The sequence below is a fragment of the Equus caballus genome, chromosome 31 (assembly GCF_041296265.1).
Source record: "Equus caballus isolate H_3958 breed thoroughbred chromosome 31, TB-T2T, whole genome shotgun sequence".
Lineage (NCBI taxonomy): Eukaryota > Metazoa > Chordata > Mammalia > Perissodactyla > Equidae > Equus > Equus caballus.
Window position 1 is genome coordinate 3,694,751 of NC_091714.1, and position 21,239 is coordinate 3,715,989.

Below are 21,239 nucleotides of genomic sequence, written 5' to 3' on the forward strand. Positions count from 1 at the left end.
TGGCTGATCCTAGTCAAGTCAGTGCCCACTGAGCTTCAGGAATGTGGTCCGCGGGGAAAGGGCAGGCGGGCGGGTGCCGGCACAGACCACAGTGCAGAGGAGGGGGCAGTGCTCACGTGCTGTTGTGAGCGTTGACGAAAGAAAGGGCTCACGAGGGAGGATGGCAGGATTACTTCCTGAGTGGTTACCCTCCTGAACACATGGTGGGGAGAGTGTTCTCGAGGGCGTGGCAGGAGAGGAGGTCTGGCTGGGACGGAGTAGATCAGGTACTTGGTATCGCTGGAATGCAGAGGCGGGATGGAGGGAGCTGAGGCTGGGAGGGAGGCAGGGCCAGGCCATGAAGGACCACGGGAGGCAGATTGGTACGGGAAGTGAGTGAGCTCTGGAAAGTCAGCAGGCACTGAGTGCCTTGGTGCTGATGGATGTAAACGCAACATCCTCACCCCAGAGGAGTCCCGGTTATGGGCGAGGCAGACACGTTCTCACTTGTCATCCAGAGATGTGACTGCAGTTACAGAGAGTCACAGGACATTGTGGGAGTGTACAGAGGGGCAGCTCCCCGTGCTGTGGGCAGAGGTGATGCGTGGGAGTAGTGTGGAAGAGGAGGGAAGGCATGCAGGTGGCATGGGTGTGCAGAGCGCCACAGAGAACATGGGGGCGTGCAGAAGACGTGCCGAAGGGACTGGAGGTTGACCCTGAAAGTCGCGTGGAGCTCAAAGAAGAAGGTGGTGGTTTTAGACAGTTAGTAGTTGACAACAGCAGTAAAGACAGTGAATGATCTTAGTTCTCAGAAGAGGTTAGAGGACAGCCGAGCATCCTCCAGGCACCTCTCCACAGCCCACCCCGGGCCGACCGTGCTTAACGGTGGGGAGGGCAGAGCGCACGGCCAGCGTGGTCGAGGCAGGGTTTAAAGAGCCCTGTCTGCGTCCAGAGGCCACTGAGCTCCACTGTGCCCTCTGCCTCCCGAGTCCTTTTGATCCGCCTTCCTGTTTGTCAGCTGCCTGGGAAACCTCGCCTGGAGAAGAGGGCGTTGGGAGTCCAGTGGGGCGTCTCTTCAGTTTCAGTGCTTTCAGGTAGACTTGGTTTTTCTGAGTTGAAATTGTGTTACTTGCTTACCCACTGTCCGGCATTGGCTGTAGTGTTCAGCCAGACAAAGTGAGGGGTCTGCTCGAGTCAGTATGAGAGAGGTGGGGTCAAGCTGAAAACGGTGAGTCCAGGCAACGCCAGAGGGAGAGCCTGAGCCAGAGTCAGCCCAGGGACAGGTCGCGATGGCCAGCAAAGAATGGACGCACCTTATCTTGAAGGGCTTCCTAGTCTTCTCGTCGGAGGCCACTGTTGGAGTTATAGTTGGGAGCGATGTGTACCCAGAACTAACTGGAAGCACACTGCTGTACTGGTGCAGAGGATCCCAGGACGGAACATGGAGTATCTTTGGGTAAAGATGTCCATCGTGGAGTTGGGGCATGGCCTTGGGATGGAGGAGGAAGCTGTTAAGTGCACTGAGATGGTGCGAGAGAGAGACCCCTCCCCCAGAGACAGGAAGCGTGTTGCCCTGCTGAGAGCTCTCAGGGTACGTGGTTGGCCCTCTGTCCCTGCCCAGAAGGCAGCAGTGGCAGATGTTGCCGGGAGACTGGGAGTGATGGAAGGCATTAAGGATTGGTGAGCATGTGTTCTGTGCCAGGCCAGGTGTTCACGTCCCTTATGAAATATCATGCTCACCAGAAACCGCCTATGCCTACTCACAGCTGGGGAAGTTGTCTGGGAGGTGAACCACTGGCCCGAGGTGAGCAGGAGTCGGGGTTGGAATTGGGTCTAGCTGTGTGGCTGCTCGATCCCCCTACAAGGGAGGAGGGACATTATGATGGGCTTCAGCCTCTGGGTGTGAGCAGGACGACATGGTACATGTGTGTCCCCAGGAGGAAGGGACAGGTGAGAGGTCGGCCACAGCCTGTGCTAGGCCCTGCCCTGGGTGTGGAAGTCAGATCAGATTCTTGTAAATCACGTGAGAGAATTCCACGTGAGACTGTTTCCTGCACGCTTCCTCCAAATGGGGGTCCCTTGGGAGGGGTCCTGCTGTGGTTGGAGGCCCAAATCCTCAGCAGGATATCCTGATCTGTCCCCACTCTGCTTTTCCTCTGGGTTCCCACCTTCCTGTCTGCTGGCCATGCTGCAGCTGGCCGACAGCCCACAACACACACGGAGACCAGGCCGGCCCACTCAGCCTCCCTGAGGGGAATTCGTGCCAAGGTTCACATCCCGAGCCCACAGATCGGCTTCGGGGGCTTCAGGACCCACCCGCCCATCCCCCCCATCGTAGCAAAATTTAGTGTTTCCTTAAAGGGATCCCCAAAACCTTGAAACATGCTGGCATAGACAGCCAAGGCCCTCTTTGGTGAAGGCCCGGGCAGCTGTCAGGAGAGGGGAGCGGGAGCTAGCTTAGGTGACCCTTGCTGGGACTGCGGGCAGCTCGCCCACCCCCTGGGGGTCAGAGTGTGCAGGACGCGGGTAGCACCCCCCACGGTCTAGCTGCACGTTTAGGCAAGGCGCTGACCTCCGGAAGCTTCCGTTTCCTTATCTCATGAAGAAGCTAGGAATGGCATTCTTCTGGTATTTGCTTGATGGGACTGCTGGGAGGAGGTATTGAGGGAGAAAGGCCTGGCACGTGGTGTTCAGCGTGTAGACTGTTACAGACTAAAGGCCTTGGACGTCTGTGTGAAAAGCTGCTTTTGCACACACGTCTGTACGACTTTGGGCCCATAATGAACTTGGACCTGAGTGCTCCCAGGGTGAACCTCAGGGACACGGGAGGGCGGCGTCCACTGTCCCCACGGCCCTGTGGCAGGGACCTGTGGGAAGCCGTGCTGAGGGCTGCCCTTGCTGGTGACAACCATAAGGACAAGACTTTGGCACAGCTTCTCCGGTCCTGGGGGCATCACCGGCTGGTGCTGGTGTCAGGAACTGGAGCCGGAGGACCTGATGGGCCCTGTGTGTGACAGTGACCACAGGGAACCCATGGCGGGTCTTGGAAAGGGACCAGCACCAGAGGTGGGGGCAAAGACACAGAGAAAGTTCATGTTCGTAAACCTTTGTCTTTATCCCCAGACTGGTGTGACCTAAGGAAATGTGGACTTACCTCTATTCTCTTTAAATATTACTGAAACCATCTCCCGAAGTATCAACTAGCCCTGAAAATGTCTGTGAGGTCATTTAAAATTAGACTTTGCTTTTGCGAAGCTGCTGTACAGCTGCTGTTGCATTTGCAGTGCTAGACTGAAAATACCAAATACTCTCAGTGGTCGTTGGGGGGACTGTCTGAAATCGGCGCCGTCACCATCACACTGTCCAAGGACACCTGTACCTGGCTGGTGTACTTAGGTACTGTCTTGTGCTGTCGAGTGAATTATTTAAGGAACAGTTTATAACTAGATGCTTTTGTGGGGGGGTGAGGGAGCAAGTGAAACTGCCAGCCTCTCGTGGGAAAGTGTTCTGTGTTGGTATTTAACATATAATGGGATGAACAGAAGTGACAAAGTGACGCTGACACAGAACTGCTCCGCCCCAGGAAAGCACACTCACCCGGGTTAGTGTGGACGGTGAGGCCCCAGGGCGCGTCCAGCCAGTTTAACAGCAGCCACACAACCACAGGGCGGCTCTGGACCCACTTAGGTTTCTGTCGTCGGCATCACTTTCTCCCATTCTGCGGTGCTCAGAGCCGTGTTACAACTTTTGCTGCCTAACTGCATTTCCCCAGGTTAGTTTCCTGCACACATCCCTTGGCCCAGTGTTTCCAGGCAAGCGTTCCTTAGCACATAAGTTCCATGCACATTGTTATAAGACTTACAGCTACTGCTTCTCCCAGCCGAATGGGAAGATTGTTGAGTACGTTGACTATATCTAAAACTCAGCTTTGCAAGAAAGAGGTGTAGTATAAAGTTAAGGCATGTAATTTTTATTTTTTTTTTTCCTGAGGAAGATTAGTCCTGAGCTAACATCTGCTGCCAATCCTCCTCTTTTGCTGAGGAAGACTGGCTCTGAGCTAACATCTGTGCCCATCTTCCTCTACTTTATGTGTGGGATGCCTACCACAGCATGGCGTACCAAGCGGTACCGTGTCTGCACCTGGGATCCGAACCGAGGGCCACCAAAGTGGAATGTGTGAACTTAACCACTGTGCCACTGGGCCGGCCCCAGGCATATCATTTTTAATAGTAGAGTTTGTGACTTTCCTTCCTGCATGAGCTCATGTTCCTATTTGCTTCACTTTTTTCCAGGATGTTACAAGAAAGAACCAAGTATTAAGCTTTGCTTTCAAAGTGGAAAGGACACACCCACTAGCCAAGATTTTGGTCAGCCATGTCGGAGCATAGGGCTCCCTGTACCACACGGCAGGCAATGTAGCAGTCCTCAAAGTGTGGCCCAGGGACGTGCCCGGGGTCCTGGGGACTCTTTCAGGGTCTACTCTGGTAATAATCCCAAGACACTGTCTGTGCTTTTCACTCTGGCGCAACCGTGAGGGCACTGTGGAGTTAACAAGGCTGCAGACGTGTGATCGCACACGGACCGAGCACAGAGCCCACCTCTCATCTCATTTGTTTGCTTGTTCTAGAAAATATTATTTTATATTAAAAATATGTTAGCATAATGGGTTTTATCGTTAATTTGATGGGTTTATTGTTATTTTTAAATGTGTTAAACAACATATTTGAAAGTCTCAGTTTAAATTTCTATTAAGGTTACCATCAAAAGATAGAGGCCATGAAAACAGAAGCTGTTTGGGTCCTAGGAGTGTAAAGGGGTCTTGAGACGCAGTAGCATGGAGGCGAGAGTGTGCTTTTGCGTGTCCTGGCCTGGACAGCTGCCGCCCTAGCCACGTGCTAGTGGTGGGGCTAATTGGGCAAACTTTGGTTTCTCCATCTGTAACATGCAGGTATCGCTGGTACTTCTCTCATAAGGCTCTCGTGAGAGTTCAGTGAAGGAATCCAGATAAACCGGATTATTATCTTAATGATGAGAAAAAAGACTCGAAAGAAAATAGCATCTGAACAGTTTCCTAAGTGTTGTCCTACTCCCAAAGCCTTTCATAGTAACAGACCAGTGTTAGGAGCAATTTAGGTAATTTGTAGTTATTGACCAAGTTCCCTATTTCTCAGTAATAGGATTTATAAAACCGGAATTGGCTTTCTGTGTTGTTGTTTGTTTTGGTGAGGAAGATTGTCACTGAGCTAACATCTGCACCAGTCTTCCTCTGTTTGGTATGTGGGATGCCACCAAAGCATGGCTTGATGAGCAGTGTGGGTCCCTGCTGGGGATCTGAACCCGCGAACCCTGGGCCACTGAAGTGGAGCACACAAACCTAAGCACCACGCTGCCAGGCTGGCCCCAGCTTTCCGTGTTTTAAAATTCAAATTTAGTTTTAGTTCTAGATGTTTAAACTACCACTGCTATATCAAGTAAAATTATTTGAATCAAAATACAGAGATGAAGTCTAGCACATAGGAAGAGGGTGGGCTTAGAAGAACAATGTATTGATTTGTTTTCCTTTTTGAATTTTTCTGAACATACATTGAAGTATTATATGCCATAGTAAAACCAAGAAGTTAAGTTAATGAGAAGCATAAAACATTTCTTAAGATCATGGCTAGTTTACTGGTATTACGTATGCTTACTGGCTCTAATTTAATTAACTGGTGCGTCCATGGTAATGAACAGTTGAGCACCACCCTGTCTGTGTGTAGCACGTGTTCATTCTGGATGGTTTCTGTGGATCCAGGCAGAGGTGTGGTCAGGTCTGTGGCCCTTTGCCGAGCAGGGTCATCATACCGCAGCCTCCATGGGTCTCAGTTCAGTTCACACCCGAGGAGCACTTACCCTTTATCATTTTAGTTGGGCCTTCTTGGTATTTTATTTTAGTGATTGAAATATTTTCTGCATACATTATGTTCATTCTGGAAATATTTTAAAGGGTGGTTGTAGTGAAACATCTTTATTTGTACACTTACTCTGATACAATAGTAGGAGAAAAAATTACCATGAATCCCTAAATGGTGGGCAATTATTGTGTTATTGTTTATTTAAAATTTGAAAAGCAAATAAATGTAATTCAAAGATTAAATGTCATAAGGAAAAAATATGTACAGTTCTTACTTATGTATTTGATTTTGCTTAATTGACCTTTCAAGTCAGCCAGCTTATTTGAAATAGTAAATTCCGTAACCTCAAGATGAAATGTAATCATGTATTTTAGAGATCAACTCTTGTCCGCTGGTGATGCAGAAAGACACTCGTGAAACTGCTAAGCCAATCGCAGTCTGCCAGCACTCGACTTTTACTATTTAGTATGTAAACGGTCATCCCCATTGCTGTGTTACTTGGCATGTTACGCAAAACCCCATGTGAATTTTGATTTAAATTTGACTATATTTCTTGACTCTAATCACTCTTCTGTCACATTTCCTGTTCTGAACGTAAATGTGGCTGTCTTCTCCTTACTGGTAACTGTCACTGGCTCCTCAAGTCTACCAAGTAGAATGTGTGACAAAGATTCTTAACAGCCAGTGTATTAGTGACAGGGCCAGCAGCATATGCCGCTTTCCTGCGTTCCCCCCGGGCCCACGCCAGTCTTTCTAGCCTGTGATTTTCAAGGGCTGAAGGTTTCAGGTAGAAGAGGCAGCTGGCGGGGAGCAGTGGTGCTGTCCTGTGGATGTTTTAGCGGAGTCTGAAGACCGGAGTCCCGTTGGACGTGCTGACTCCTCCGCCACTCCTGGGACAGCAGCCCACCACGAGGTACGGAAACTCCATCCCCCACACGGGCACCTGCCTTCCGGAGAGAGAGGGCAGAGGATGCCCTTCCGGCCTGGGTGGGAGAGAACCCATCGCTGACACCATTACAGCTTTTGAACGGCTGGGGTCCATACTCACATCTCTGGGTCTCCAGCTGTCGATTTTTCTCAGTAGTCTGTCTACCTCTGGGGCTGCACCCACGGGAAATGGTTTGGCACCTTCCCCTCCTAGTCCTCTCCCGCCTCCATCCTCTCCTGTCTTAGTGTCTTCATCTCCTCTCCTGTCTTCCACTCTCCTGGTATAAAACCATCAAACTGCAGCCACTGCTTACGAACCTAGCCCCACCCCCAGCTGGAAATACTAAAACCTGGAATAAAATGCATGTGTGCTCTCAGTACCTACGATGGCTGTTTTACGACTTGAACTGTCTCCACGTTCACATCTGAGCAGCAAGCCCTTGAGGTCTGGGCAGGGAAGGGGAGAATGTCCATGGTGGAGGAGGAGAGCTGGGAGACTTGTCTGGAAGCTGTATTTGCATATGTTATGGAGAATAGGTAAGCATGTGGGTGGCTTGGGGGTGTGGTGCAGATTATGGGGCCTAAACCTACCCCTCCACCCCCTTCACCTGCGGAGAAATGTGTGTGGCCATTATCACGTTTCCTTCTTGCCTCCTGCCCTATACCCAGTAGCCCCCTCAACTGGAAAACATGGGAATTGGAGAGGAATGTGGCCAGTGTCCTGGTGGCGGCCGCCTGGGTAGGTGGGGCTGCTGCTGCAGCAACTACAACAGGGGTGGTGTCATGCTGTGAGGGCTGGGGGGGGGGGCGGGGGGGGGGAGAAGGGCCGGGGGGGAGGGGGGGAGAAAGGGCAGGGTGGGTGTTCCCCCCACAGGCACATCTGAGTGCTTGTGAGCTAGCCTGGGGCTGTGACCACAACTGGTTATGTTCCTGGGTTAGCACAGAAAAGCATATCCTGTGGAAAAATAATTTTTGGAGAGCTAAACACTTAATAATTATCCTTAATGCAGGGGCTGCCTATATGAAACGTTGACGTTGATGCGTTGCTTTGTAATTGCTCGAGCAACTTTTCATTTATTCCACAAACATTTGAATATTATAGGAATGTTTTCGTGTCTCTACAAGTAGAACATAAGTGATAGTGAAGCTGTCTCGTGTTGAACCACTGCTGTAATAATAAATGTATTGCTTTGCTCACAGTGATCGCTAAGAGAGCTTCGTGTTGAGTATTTCCTGTATCATCATCACCACATAACTGAAGCTGGACTGTTTTGCCTGTTCTTTGAAAACTGGGTTTTTAATTTTAAAATGACTGCCTTTCAGCAATGGCATTAACATCGTGAGAAAGCAAACAGAATGATTCACGGAAATGCCTTTTCCCGGCTTTCTCCCCTGACACCAGCGTGCGGGCTCCTTTCCCACCATCTTAGAGGCACTGGGAGGTTGTGAAGGATTTTCTCTCCAGCGTGCGAGGACTCCGCCTGAGACTTAGGACGCCCGCTCTCCCCGGGCGCCTCTCCCCGCCTCTGATGGATTAACACCAGCCCCGGGCGGTGGGAGGCCTGCGGGTGGGGCCGAGCCCCCGCCCTCCGCCTGTCCCGGCGCTGTGTCTCCTCGCATGCAACAGTCTGTCGTGACACCAGCCAGGCGCAGCCAGCACCTCGCGGGGCCGCGTCCCCGGCCCGCGCGCTCGGCTCCTCCTCCTGCCGGCGACTCTCCCGGCGGGGACCAGGCGGCGCCCGCACTCGCCGCGCCCGGGCGGCTGGCGCTGTCCCGCCGGATCAGGCCAAGGAGCCCCCGAGTTAGAGGAGAGCCGCCGGCCCCGGAAGGAAGGACAGGTGCCTTAGCTTAAAGTCCCCAAGTGTGGGCGCCGGGCCCTGAGGAAGCCAGACATGCTGCGGCTGGACGCAGGTGGGTGCGGAGCGGGGATGAGGGCGCCGACCCGGCCACTGATGGGGAGGGCAGCAGGCTCCGCGCGCCCCTGACGAGGGACCGCCCCTCTGCTTTCAGGGCGCTGATGATCCGCCGGCTCGGCAGCACCATGCCTTTCCCGCCCGTGCCGCCGCCGCCGCCCGCCCCGGCCCCGGGGGTCCCCGCGGCGCGCCCGCCGCCCCGGAGGCCCGGCATCCCCCGGAAAGCGGCGGCGCCCGCCTGCGCCCCGCCCGGGCCCTCGCCGCCCGCCGCGGCCGGGGAGAAGAAGAAGAGGCCCCCCGAGCGGCCCGAGGGGCTGCTGTCCAGCTCCTGGCCCTCGGCCACCCTGAAGCGGCCGCCGGCCCGCCGCGCCCCGGGCCCGGCCCCTCCGCGCGCCCCGCCCCAGGCCGCGCCCTGCCGGCCGCGCGCCCCCGCCGCCTGCGCCCCGGCCCGGCCGGCCGGCTCCGGCCACAGCCCCGCGGGGGCCACCGCCTCGGGGGCGCGGACCGCCGGCTCGGGGACGGCCGCGGGGGCAGGGCCCGACGACGCGCTGCGCTTCTCCCTGAGCCTCACCCCCGAGGCCGTGCTGCTCATCCAGAGGCGCCACATGGAGAAGCAGCTGCTGGCGCGGCCCCGGCGGCCGCTCCCCTCGCCCTCGGCCGACGCCAGGCGGCTGCTCGCCCCCTGCCCCCGGGCCACGGCCGCGGGTCTCTCGCGGCGCCCGGCTCCGCCCGGCGGCCTGCAGGCCCTCGACCTCGGGCCGCGGCCCGCCGACCTGCGCCCGGTGCTCAAGGTGTCGCTGCTCAACGAGCGGCACAAGTACGACGACGTGGAGTACGAGGAGGAGGCCGAGGTGGTGGACGAGGGCCTGGTCCGCAAGTGCACCGAGTGGCTGCGCGGCGTGGAGTCGGCGGCCGGTCGCGCCGGTCCCCTGGACGCGCTGCCGCACCTGAGCACGCTGTGACCCGAAGGACGGACGCCTCCCGAGGCCGGCTCCCGCCTCCTGGCACCTGTGAGCCAGGTGACGCTGCACGCCCACCTCCCTGCGCCTGGGAGCCAGGTGGGCTTCCTAGTCCCCGCCGCTGCCTCCTGGCCACACTGTGGCACCTGAGCACCTGTGTGCCAGGTGGGCCTGGTGGGACGAGAGGGTCTCACTCGACGCTCACCGCCCACCCCCTGGACGTGCTGCTCCACCCGGGCGCCCTAGGGGGAGACACAGACAGCCTCGCCGACCCCCATGGCCCACCTCCTGCCCAGGCGCCTCCCCGCTCCCCAGCCGGACAGCCGACGCCCCTCCCTCTCCACACTGGTGGTCTCGACCCCACAAGTCTGCCTTCTGCACCATCCTGGTGTCCTTGCCTCGTGGGGGTGTAAGCAGCGGTGAAAACGCCTCTCCGCCCTGGTCCCCTCAGGTTCGTTGAGGCCCTCTGCTGCGGAGTCCTCGGTAGGCGGGTGTCACTCTCTGCAGGTGCTGGGCCGGGGTGCCCCGGTCTGAACAGTGGGTGACAGCCACGAGGAGGGATGGGGGACCAGGAGCGCGGGGTCTGTTGCACAACCGGACGTGGCGCTGCATTTGTGATTTTGTTTCTTCTCGAAAGAAGAGACGTTGCGGGTATTGGAAAGCCTGAAAATGGAAGGTAACCGAATGTTCGAACTCGGAAGGCGAAGGGGCTAGCCCACCAGGAGCTAGCCCACCTGGTGGATGGACGTAGTGATGGCAACGGTGCCATGCTCACGACACGACTCTCCGCGGGCTGCGTGCTCTGCGGGCCTCTCTGCCAGCCGCGGGCAAGTCTGCCCCACACACACTCTCACACACACGTACATGCTCACATGCTCACGGATGCTTACCCTTACACTCACACACTTACACTTGCTCACGCAATGCTCTCACGCACACTCTCTCCCACTCATACACACACACACACTCACACTCACGCTCACACATGCATGTGCACAAACACACACACCATGCCTACCCTCGCACAAACTCATTTGCTTACATGCTCACACACACCCTCACACACTTGCCCTCACACATTCACACGAGTGCACACACATGCTCACTCACGCTCACACACATACGCACCCTTACACACAGTCATACTCCTGCACACACACGTATACATACAGTGCCCTCACACTCACACGTACTCATGCTTACATGCATACACACCCTCACACTCGCTCTCACACGCATGCACACACTTTCTCACACAGCCTCACACACTTGCTCTCACACAGATACACACTCACACACAGTCTCACACTCACACACACACACACACCCACACAGGTCTTCTCAAGCACAGCTGCAGGCGTTGTTTTCAGTGGCTGCGTTGAGGTGCGAGCGGGAGCGAGGGGCAGCTTCTGGTGAAATTTGTTTGTATTTGAAGCGCTGCTCACAAAATACCTTTTGTGCTCCAGAAAGAAGGAGTAACCAGAGGAGAGGGGAAGAATGCAGAAAGCTGTCCCCAGACGTGGAACAAAACGTCCTGGGCTGGAGGAGCGATTCCTTTGAGGGAGAAAGCGGGGAGGGAGTTCCTGGGGGTCACGGGGTAGATGTGTGCGTTTTCCGTACTTTTAATCAGTGTGTGAAAATCGTAGTGGCTTTGTACCGTGGTATATAGTGATTTTAAAAAGAAGAAAATTTCTATTTATTATTTGAGTAAAGAGTAAAACTCCTCTGCCTTATAGGAGACATACCCTTCCCGGCTAACTCCAGGCTGATTTCTAGATCTTTCCTCCTTGGGTCAGAGTGTATTTAACTCTAAGATTGAGAAGGAAAAAAAGTGCTATAATCAGATAAGGCTGATTATAGAAGAGTAATGTATTACCTCAATTTTTGACTTATTTTGTAAAAGTCAATAACTACTTTAATGTTTATCTCGTTAGACTTTAACGTGTCAAGTCTTAATTATATTTTCCATTGAAGCCTTACATTTTTGAAAACCGATTTTCTATTTTTCTCGTGGAGGTCTTTGCTCTAATCTCTCTCCCTCCCTCTCTCCCTCTCTCTCTCTCTCTCTGTCTCTTTCTCTCTCTCTCTCTCTCTCTCTCTCTCTCGTGCTAGGCACAAATTGAGTTAGACAGGAAGCACTGAGTTCCCTGGGAGCTAGATCAGCCACCAGATGAGTTGCCAGAACAAAAACCCTCCCCACTGAATAGCTTTTCTTCTCTGACCCCTGTTTGAATGCAGAGAGCTAGATTGCTTTTATTTAAAATGAGCGTATTAATCCCAGAGAGGCAAAGTTAGCGACCGTGAGGAGGTGAAATTGAGACTCAAGCCCTGTGATGCTCTGGCTGCCCCACCTCCCCCACCCCATGGCATCTGCCGCTCCAGTCCTGGGGGAGGAGGTCCCCTCTGGACGTGCCCCAGCAGGTTGGGAGTGAACTGACTGTGAGGTCAAGGTGCGCAGCATCATAACATGGTCTCTTTTGCACTGGGTGCGAATATCAATAGTTAAGAGGCCCGGGTTTCTGCCCATCGTTCCAATAGCAACAAGGTTTTTAAAGACTTTCCTAAAGTCGTTAACTTTGCTGAGCATCTGTTCCTGTCTTCCTGTGTCTTCTGGGTCATGTTGCTGTTACAGTGTGTAGGTCCCTCTCTTCCCCTGCAAGTCTATCTCCATGTCCCTGTCACTTTCTTTCTTTCCTTTCCTTTCCTCACCCTCTCTCTGTCTCTGGGTCCCCTCCCCATCTCTCCCTCTTAGCTGGCCACAGGACGACACGAAGCACTTTTTCCTCGTTTGCATTTGTGGGATGGAGTTTTGTGTGCCTTGTTCTTTGGTCTGAAAAGCCGATGAGTGGAACACGAATGTTGCCCTGGTTGATGACCCTTAATAAAAAACGAGAAAGGTTCTGCGCATGATACGTGATGTCTATTCATGCTGTTACTGTTTGAGAAGGTTTTCTAAGTCGCTATGCTACAATTTCTTAATGTTTTGAATAAAAGAGAAATTCATTGCCTTGTACTTCTTCTTGAGGAGGATGTTAAAAACTGGTCAGGAAGAGATCACCGAGGCATTTAGAATTCGTCTGAGGTGGTCTCTCCTTAGTGCTGCCCCATCTGAGGTTCTGGAACTTCCAGGGGTTGACAAAGGTTCATTGGCCTTAATTACTGCTAGAAATTACCAGGATTTTAAGAATTCTAATGATAATCAAATATTATCATAATAAGGCTGTTTGGCACTGGTACTTAACCTTTTGTACAACCTTCTGATACAGCCCCCAAGAGAGCTGTATTCCAGTATACGCCTAAGAATATGCACCACCTATCAAGAGAAATGTGCATGTGTTTTGTGAAGCTCATGGACCCCAGATTAAGAACTCCTTCTTTTTTTTTTTTTTTTTTTTGAGGAAGATTAGCCTGAGCTAACATCTGCCACCAATCCTCCTCTTTTTGCTGAGGAAGACTGACCCTGAGCTAACATCCATGACCATCTTCCTCTACTTTATATGTGGGACGCCTGCCACAGCATGGCTTGATGAGCGGTGCCATGCCCGCACCTGGGATCTGAACCGGCGAACCCTGGGCCACCAAAGTGGAATGTGTGCACTTAACCACTGCGCCCCCGGGCCGGCCCCAACAACTCCTTCTATGTACACTCACTAGAACATTTTTCTTTTAGTGAAAGTATTTTAAGCTGGTAGCTCATATCAATCAGAAGTTAAAGGTTCAATTTGAATAATGGTGAGGACTATTGGATTACTCAAACGGGGTATGTCACTTAATAAATGTGGTTTGTGTTTCAAATCTTTGAGTCCATGGGAAGAAAAGTAATAAAATGTGTCCATGGAAGTAAGAAGGTAGGAACGATGCTCTCTCTGCATCAGTAGTGGTATTATCATTAAATTCTCCCATCACAGGAGTTGGGGGCTCCCACCCCAGAGGATTAAGCTTCCTAAATTGTAGTGAGAGATCATGGAACGTCAGTAAGTGGACGTGCATGTGAAATCCCCGAGGTTGAGCGCAGATGGCTTAATGTCCTGTAGTCAGGGAATACTCTGGCACTTTAAGATGGGTTTTATGTTGATCCGCTTTATTTCCAGAAAAAGTAGATGCCATAAGTCAGAAACTATAGTTCTGTGGTTTCCCGGAAGTCGCACATCTCTGTTGAAGGTGGTGATCTGTGGGATCTGGTATGTTACACTGACTCTGAAACCATAATTTGGTACCATCGATTTTGGGATGGAAATTTCAGCCAACAGTGGTGTGTCCTTCAAGGCAAGCCCTGACCTAACAGTCTATGTGAAATAAGCAATAAGAACACTTGTGCGTTACCAGAACTGCTCTCAAATGCCTTTGCAACCTGTGGATGCCCGGAGTGGCCCAGTGCAGACCCGCAGAGCCTTTGTCCAGATGCTGACCGGTTCAGAGGATGCTGCCTCAGGGGCCGGGGATGGTGGTGCCACGCCCAGCTTAGAGACTGAGCACCTTCCCTGGACCGTCTGGGAGTAGGTACCTCACTGAGGTTAAATGTGGCCTTTAGAGCCTTGGAGACTAGAGTTCCCATACTGACATTGTCCTTTGTCAGCCGTCTCTCATTAAACCGTCTCCTCTTCATACAATGGGGATGAGACAACATGGCGGATCCCATAAGGAGTATGATGGCGTGTGTGTAAAGCATTTGGGACAACACCTGCACGTCACCAGCTCAAGGTCACCTGTAATTATTACCACCTCAAAAAATCTTCACTAATCAAAAAACGTCATTCTCTGGCACTTATATGTGCAAAATCAACCCCTTCCTGGCTACAGTATTCTGAGGTTTTTCTCTCCAACCATTTAATGCACACCTGTGGTGGGGGCTATAATCGTATTTCCCTGAGGAATTTAAAAATAAAAATATCTATTGTGTTTTACCATCTCATTTCAAACTGATTTATTATTTATGCCCTGAACACAAAATTTAGCTCTGAGCTTTCTAGTAGCGAAGTCAAAATTAAAAATAGTGAGTTAAGTAATATCAATATCTAATAACAAGAAACACTAACACATTAAAAGACATAAACTTTTTCTTAGAGACAATTATTTTTGTGTCATGTTTATATTTATATTATATACAATATAATGGATGGTGTCCCTAATGCAGTTTCTGGAGGATGCATAAATGTTTTTATATCACTGTTGGTTCTCCATGAAAGTCAGTGGGATACTCATCAGCTGCATTCTCTGCTGTCTTGGGCCATTCTACCTTATGGAAGTGGATTGTATGGAAACCTGCAAAAAATGGTAGTGAATCTTTAAGAAGTAGTTTTAGATATATTCAAATATTTAGCAAATACTGGCCTAAAACCCCAGAAAATTGTCTGTACATCAGTTCCTAAACTTTTTGGTCTCAAGACCCCTTCATACTCTTAAAACTTATTGAGGGAAGCACAGAGCTTATGTTTACATGGATTACGTCTACCAACCCTTCCTGTATTAGGAATAAAAACCAAGACCCTCAAAGTGTCCAGGGACCCTCAAAAGTCTTTGGGTCACGCTTTGAGAACCCCTGGTTTCTACCATATATATATCAGTTCCTAATGCCCGTCATCTGTGCTGAAATGAACAGCTGAAATACTGGGGAAACATTTTCAGACGCGGATGATCCAGACCCCAACCTAGAGATCCTAGTTCGGTAGACCTGGGAAGGGGCTCAGGAGAGGCTGGTGTGCAGTGGAGTTCGGGAACCACTGCTCTAAAGCAAGAAATACAGGGTGGGACTCAGCAAATACTTGAGGCGGATCTTACAAATTGTGTGTTCTGCCATCAGAGACCCTGAACGTTACTGTATCAGAATATGAGAATCTCCCTTTCTGGGTGTCATGCTCTCTTCCCCAGCCACGTGTTATTCACGGCATGTGGAGGATAACTCAGTGACCAGAATGATGAAAGTTATCACACATCAGTTTTATTTGCCCGTTGGCTCAGCATGGCCATGGGACAATGGCGCTGGGTCATACTGGACATCCCCCTTTTGGAAGCTTCATCTCAGACCCTCCTCTCCCAGAGTTCCACGCTGACTGAGGTTCCAAGCCTTCGCTAGGCTACCTCTGTAATCATCATTATCATTGCCTCCAGATGAACGCTTACAATCATATCACTTTGATAGCTCTATCCCATAACATTACCAGAGGGGTGGGCCTGCTCTGAGGACCACAGACACGCAGCCCTGCGTATTGAAAAGCCACCTCCAAATAGTGTACAAATTTTTTTCTGATTTTATGAGCAAACTCTAATAAGTATTAATAGAATATTTTACTTTGAACAGGATAGCATCCCAGTGGGCCCAGAATAATTCATTTCTTCAGCAAATATTTATCCTGCTTCTACTGGATGAGAGGTACCTGGGATATGAGACTAATTAGACACTGTTCCCTCTATAACTTAATGAGTTGACCTGTGAAAAGGTGTAATTTAGGGTACTATCTGCTGGGGCTGGCCCCCTGGCCGTGTGGTTAAGTTCGCACACTCTGCTTGGGTGGCTCAGGGTTTCGCTGGTTTGGATCCTGGGCACAGACCTAGCATCACTCATCAGGCCATGCTGAGGCGGCGTCCCACATAGCAGAGCCAGAAGGATCTACAACTAGAATCTACAACTATGTACCGGGGGCTTTGGGAAGAAGAGGAAGAAGAAGAAGAAAAAAGATTGGCAACAGATGTTAGCTCAGGTACCAATCTTTAAAAGGAAAGGACATGTCTGCCAAGAGCAATGATTTTGGTGGAGGACAACTGACATTGAGTTGCTCTTTCTGACAGCGATTGGTCTATATTGTTCTGCTCGGGCTGCCCTAACAGAATACCACAGACTGGCCGGCTTCAACAGCAGTGGGGCCAGATAAAAAGATGGGAAATGTGACGTTAGAGCTTCGGTATAGATAAATCCTACACATCGCTAAAAATACTAGAGACACATAGGCAGAGTCAACGTTGAAGAGCAAATCCTGTACACTTAACACCACAGTAATTCCACATGGGTCCTGGGGTCGGCAGAGGGGGGATGTGGCCTCCCCGCTTCCCTGCGTTTGTGTCACACGTCCAGGAAAATGGCTCTGCAAATCTGCTCTGGACGTCCTGCCAGCATGGACTCGACACTTTGTCGCTTTATGAATGGAGGGGCCAGTACCCTTCAAGTTAAGATGATTGTAGAGAGATTACAGAAAGTGACCTAGATTTTATTATTTCGTCACACAACAGAGTTTGGGATGGAATTGCGTGGTTTCTATGATGAAAGCATGAGTTTCATTTCATATTCCAGGGAGTTGCTGAAAAGACCCTCTGAGACGAACCCAGCTCTCTGGCAGAATGGGAGAGAAGAAGGGGCACTGTGTCCGAGTGTCTGCTCACAGGGAGGCAGATGGGCTTGCAGCGCCCCGGCCCAGCCACCTGGCTGCAGTCCCAGGTCCACCATGTTCTCAGGGCCCTTAGTTGGTCGCTGTCTCTCCGCCCCTGGACAAGGGACAATGGGAGCTGCTCCCGAGATGGGGTGAGCGCTGTTTTCCCTGGTGCAGAGGACGAACATGGCGCATGGTGACCTGGTGTTCACCGTGGTCGGCCATCGCCGCATCTACTACCTGGGCACAGACCCTGAATGTGAGCCCTGCTGGCTGCGGTGCTGGCCTGGCAGAGACAGTCGAGCCAGAGAGTTCCGGAACAATCGCCCCTCATAGTGGGGACAGCCACTCAAACAAAGGGCTCATTCATGACTCAAGAACAGCGAGCACCCACTTCTGCATCGTCCCAGGGTCTGCGGAGAAACACCGGGAGTCACGGAAGGGTCGACTGAAGAAAATCTAATGATAGAGCATCTCGAATAATCCCACAGTTATTATAAAGCACAGCATCTCAGGGAGCCGGGCTCGCGTGGGTGCCCAAGGCCCCACAGTCGAAGGCGCATGAAGAAGAAGGTGATTTCTTTTGCATGCTTTGCTCTCCGACTCCACGTAAGACGTGCCTCAAAGTCACGGGCACCGTTTCTGGGGACGCCTATCTGTGCTAGGAGCCTAGCAACTCCAGGGAGAAGTTATAGCCACTCTTCCAAAAACAATGGAATCTTGGCCAGAGTCTCAGAAAAATGCGTTTGAAATGCTATGCAGGCAGCAGCAGGTGAAGGGACCCCACACCGGTGGACTGGGAAAGGACAATTGGCTGTCCAGGGAAAATGGAACTCCGGTCTCGTCAGTAATAGCTCGCTGTGCGTTGTTTCTAAGTTACTTTGTTTGAGAATTGCCAATAGACCTCGTTAGGAAATAAATGCGGAGCTGAGTTACGAAGAGAAAGAGAATTTTTTTTTTTTTTAAAGATTTTATTATTTCCTTTTTCTCCCCAAAGCCCCCCGGTACATAGTTGTATATTCTTCGTTGTGGGTTCTTCTAGTTGTGGCATGTGGGACGCTGCCTCAGCGTGGTCTGATGAGCAGTGCCATGTCCGCGCCCAGGATTTGAACCAACGAAACACTGGGCCGCCTGCAGCAGAGCACGCGAACTTAACCACTCGGCCACGGGGCCAGCCCCGAGAAAGAGAATTTTTGAGTTACATAAAGATCGACTGACTAAGAAATAGACTTGTGCTTTCTGAACACAAATGCGGCTGTTTCCAGCTGCACTCGAGACCGTGGAAAGGGCTGGAATTGGCCTGATTTCTTCGTTTTCTATTGTCACCCCATCCCTGAACTCAGCATGCACGCGCTTATTATCAGTGCCCTGAAGATTCGAATTTTGTCGTAAAACACAGATATCTATAAGGCTGTGCAAGACAACTGGAGGTGGCCCATTTGCCCCAGAATAAGTTGTTGGAATTCGTTTTATTTGAGGAAGATTAGCCCTGAGTTAACACCTGCTGCCAATCCTCCCCTTTTTTCTGAGGAAGACTGGCCCTGAGCTAACATCCGTGCCCATCTTCCTCTACTTTATATGTGGGACGCCTACCACGGCATGGCGTGCGAAGCGGTGCCATGTCCACACCCGGGATCCGAACTGGCGAACCCCAGGCCACTGAAGCAGAACGTTTGCAATTAACTGCCGTGCCACTGGGCTGGCTCTCGAATTTTTATTTTCAAGGGGAGAAGGGAGGACGTGAAGCATTAGAGGAAGTGATGGGTGGGTGGAAGAGCAGAACCCGGGGAGAGATGTGAATGGAAGGAATGGGTTAGCCAATGCCCTGTCACTTTCTGTCTGCCGGCCCTGCAGCAGCAGGAGGAGACAGCTGGGGAGCAGGGAGGGAGGGGGAAGGACCGATTTGTGTGGGCTTTGTAAAGTGCCCAAGGTGTCCCCTTTGTCCACCCTCCCAGGCCCCACCTTCCTGGGCAGTGTGCAGGCCAGCCCCTCTCCAAACTTCCCTCATCCTCGAGGTCCAACCAAACTCTCTGAAGCTTAAAACAGTTCTGATACTTGTCTATGGGAAACGCCTTCAGCGTTAGCTTTTAAGGAAACAAACCCAAATCAATATCGTTACATCGTTGTCCAAATATATATGTGGAATATTTCCGGACCCTATTTGTGGGAGAGGTATGGACAGAAGCAGCCCACACAGTTTGCGGGCGTCACGGCAGCCTCGCTGGTGTGAATGCCCCCCTGTACTTAGACTGTTTCACGTGGATTGGGTTTATTGAAATGTCCAGAGTCGCCTTTTCAGCTAGTAAAGCCGGCTATGTCTCAGAGCCATGTCTGTTCTGCGAGACACCAATTTCTTTAACTGAAATAGAACCATTAACATCCCCACATTGGATCACAGAGAATGAAAGCCTTGTCCCTTCAGCTGGGGCCGGAGAGCCTGCTATTGTTTCCAGAACATGACTGACTGATTCTGGTACAGCATGTTGATATTGTTGACTGGTCCAGCAAATCAAGAGATGGTGAATTCCAAGTGCTTGGTCTAGTGGGGCCCCTGCCTCTGCATGCACTCCAGTGATGGAGGGTGATGGAGGGTGGTGCTGCCAAGAGAAGCATCTAGATGTCCTTCAGGGGTACCGTCAGATTTGCTCTTGGATATCACTGAACTGTGAACAATCTGTTTATAGTGGGTTGTGTTGACACGGCACAGGTTTGTTTACCAGCCATGCTGGAAGGACCCAGAAGCTGTCTTGCATAATTTCTACAATCCCAGATACTTGACAGATGGAAAGAGAAAATTCCGCCATATGCAACTGAACGTTGGGCATCACATAGTAGAATCATTTTCCGTTAAAGCTTTCCTTATGAGATTTTTAAAAACTATAAAATGACGCATGCTCCTTGTGACGGGAGATACCGGATGTGTAGAGGCAAAGTTGCGAGTCCCCGTTCCCTGCGCCCCAAGGCCTCAGTAGGTCGCCCAGATCAACCTGGAGTATGTTCCTCCTCCATTCGACCTCAGGTTTGCTACCATCCTCGCTGCTCGTGAGACTGTATTATGCATCTTGCAATTAAGACAAATGAAGTTATGTTTTTTAAAATAAAGTTTATTTGAAAAACATTCATCTGGTATTAGATAAAAGGCTCACCCATTTGCCCTGCAAAAGGCTTTGACGGTCACCAGTGGGAATCAAAGGAACCCCGGGCCCCAGTGGCTGTCACCAAGGACTTAGGCAAATGTGCTGGTGGTTGTCAAACTCTGACCACTGGGAGGACCCGCCCATGTCCTTCCGAGGACAAACTGTCAGGACAGCCTGCCCCGCGGTTGTGTTTTCCTGTGGCACCCAGAGTCATAGTGTCATGATGGGCGTGTCTTTGCTCTGTGGCCCTTTCTCTCCGCAAAGGAAGTCCCTCCACAGGCACAGAGAGACCCTGCCTCCCTCCCCATCCACACTTACGGGAGGGAGAGAGCATCACCCAGGCCAGAAGCACCTTCCTCTCTCGATGAGTCATCTCCTTCCTGGACAGAGGGGAAATGCAAAGTTATACCGTTACCATAACCACAAGTGCTGGACTTTCCAGGGATGTTCTGGTTTACTACGATTCTACCCCAATGTGAATTTCAATTTCACGTCGGGAGAAAGAGGTGGCCGTCACCCAGAGTTAGCAGTGTGCAGCCGGGGTGGGCATCCTCTGCTTTTCTTCCTGTCCTCGTTTCCTCTGCCAGCTGTAAGGATTCAAAAGCATCCCCTGCGTGTTCTTTGGAAGTAGCCTCTTACAGCTCATTGTTATTAAGTAAGGGACCATTTAGGGCACAGTAAACCCAAAGTGAGAAATTGATCGCCTTTATTCAGAATTCTCTATGCTTTTCGGCCAGATAATCATTTCTTAAAATAACGAAAACCACAGCAAAAAGTGAGCTCAGGGCAAGGTACTCATCTGTGCTCTCCAGTTTAAAGCCACCGGCAAAACGAACACACGAGAAATCGTTAAATAAATACAAAAACCTCCCCCACGGCTGCCACAGGCTCCCTCTGACTCCTTAGGGGTCTGTTCTGTTTGTGTGTCAATTCTTGACTGCAGGACGTTACTCACGTGGTTTTTCCATTCTCAAAACACTTAGTATCTCATAAAAGCTTACAATCTTACAATCAAGTACAAATTCTATAATTTACAACAAAAGGAGACACTAGATCTCTAGTGACATTAATC

General features: G+C 51.2%; 1 protein-coding gene across 1 annotated transcript; it reads left to right on the plus strand.

Annotated features, from left to right (window-relative positions):
• The first annotated feature begins 8,568 nt into the window (after nt 1-8,568).
• PRR18 (proline rich 18) lies at nt 8,569-12,682 on the plus strand. The gene is made up of 2 exons (XM_070256548.1): nt 8,569-8,708; nt 8,808-12,682. Exon 2 carries the CDS (start codon nt 8,815-8,817, stop codon nt 9,670-9,672), a length of 858 nt encoding a protein of 285 aa, XP_070112649.1. The 5' UTR covers nt 8,569-8,708; nt 8,808-8,814; the 3' UTR covers nt 9,673-12,682.
• Nucleotides 12,683-21,239: the final 8,557 nt, after the last annotated feature.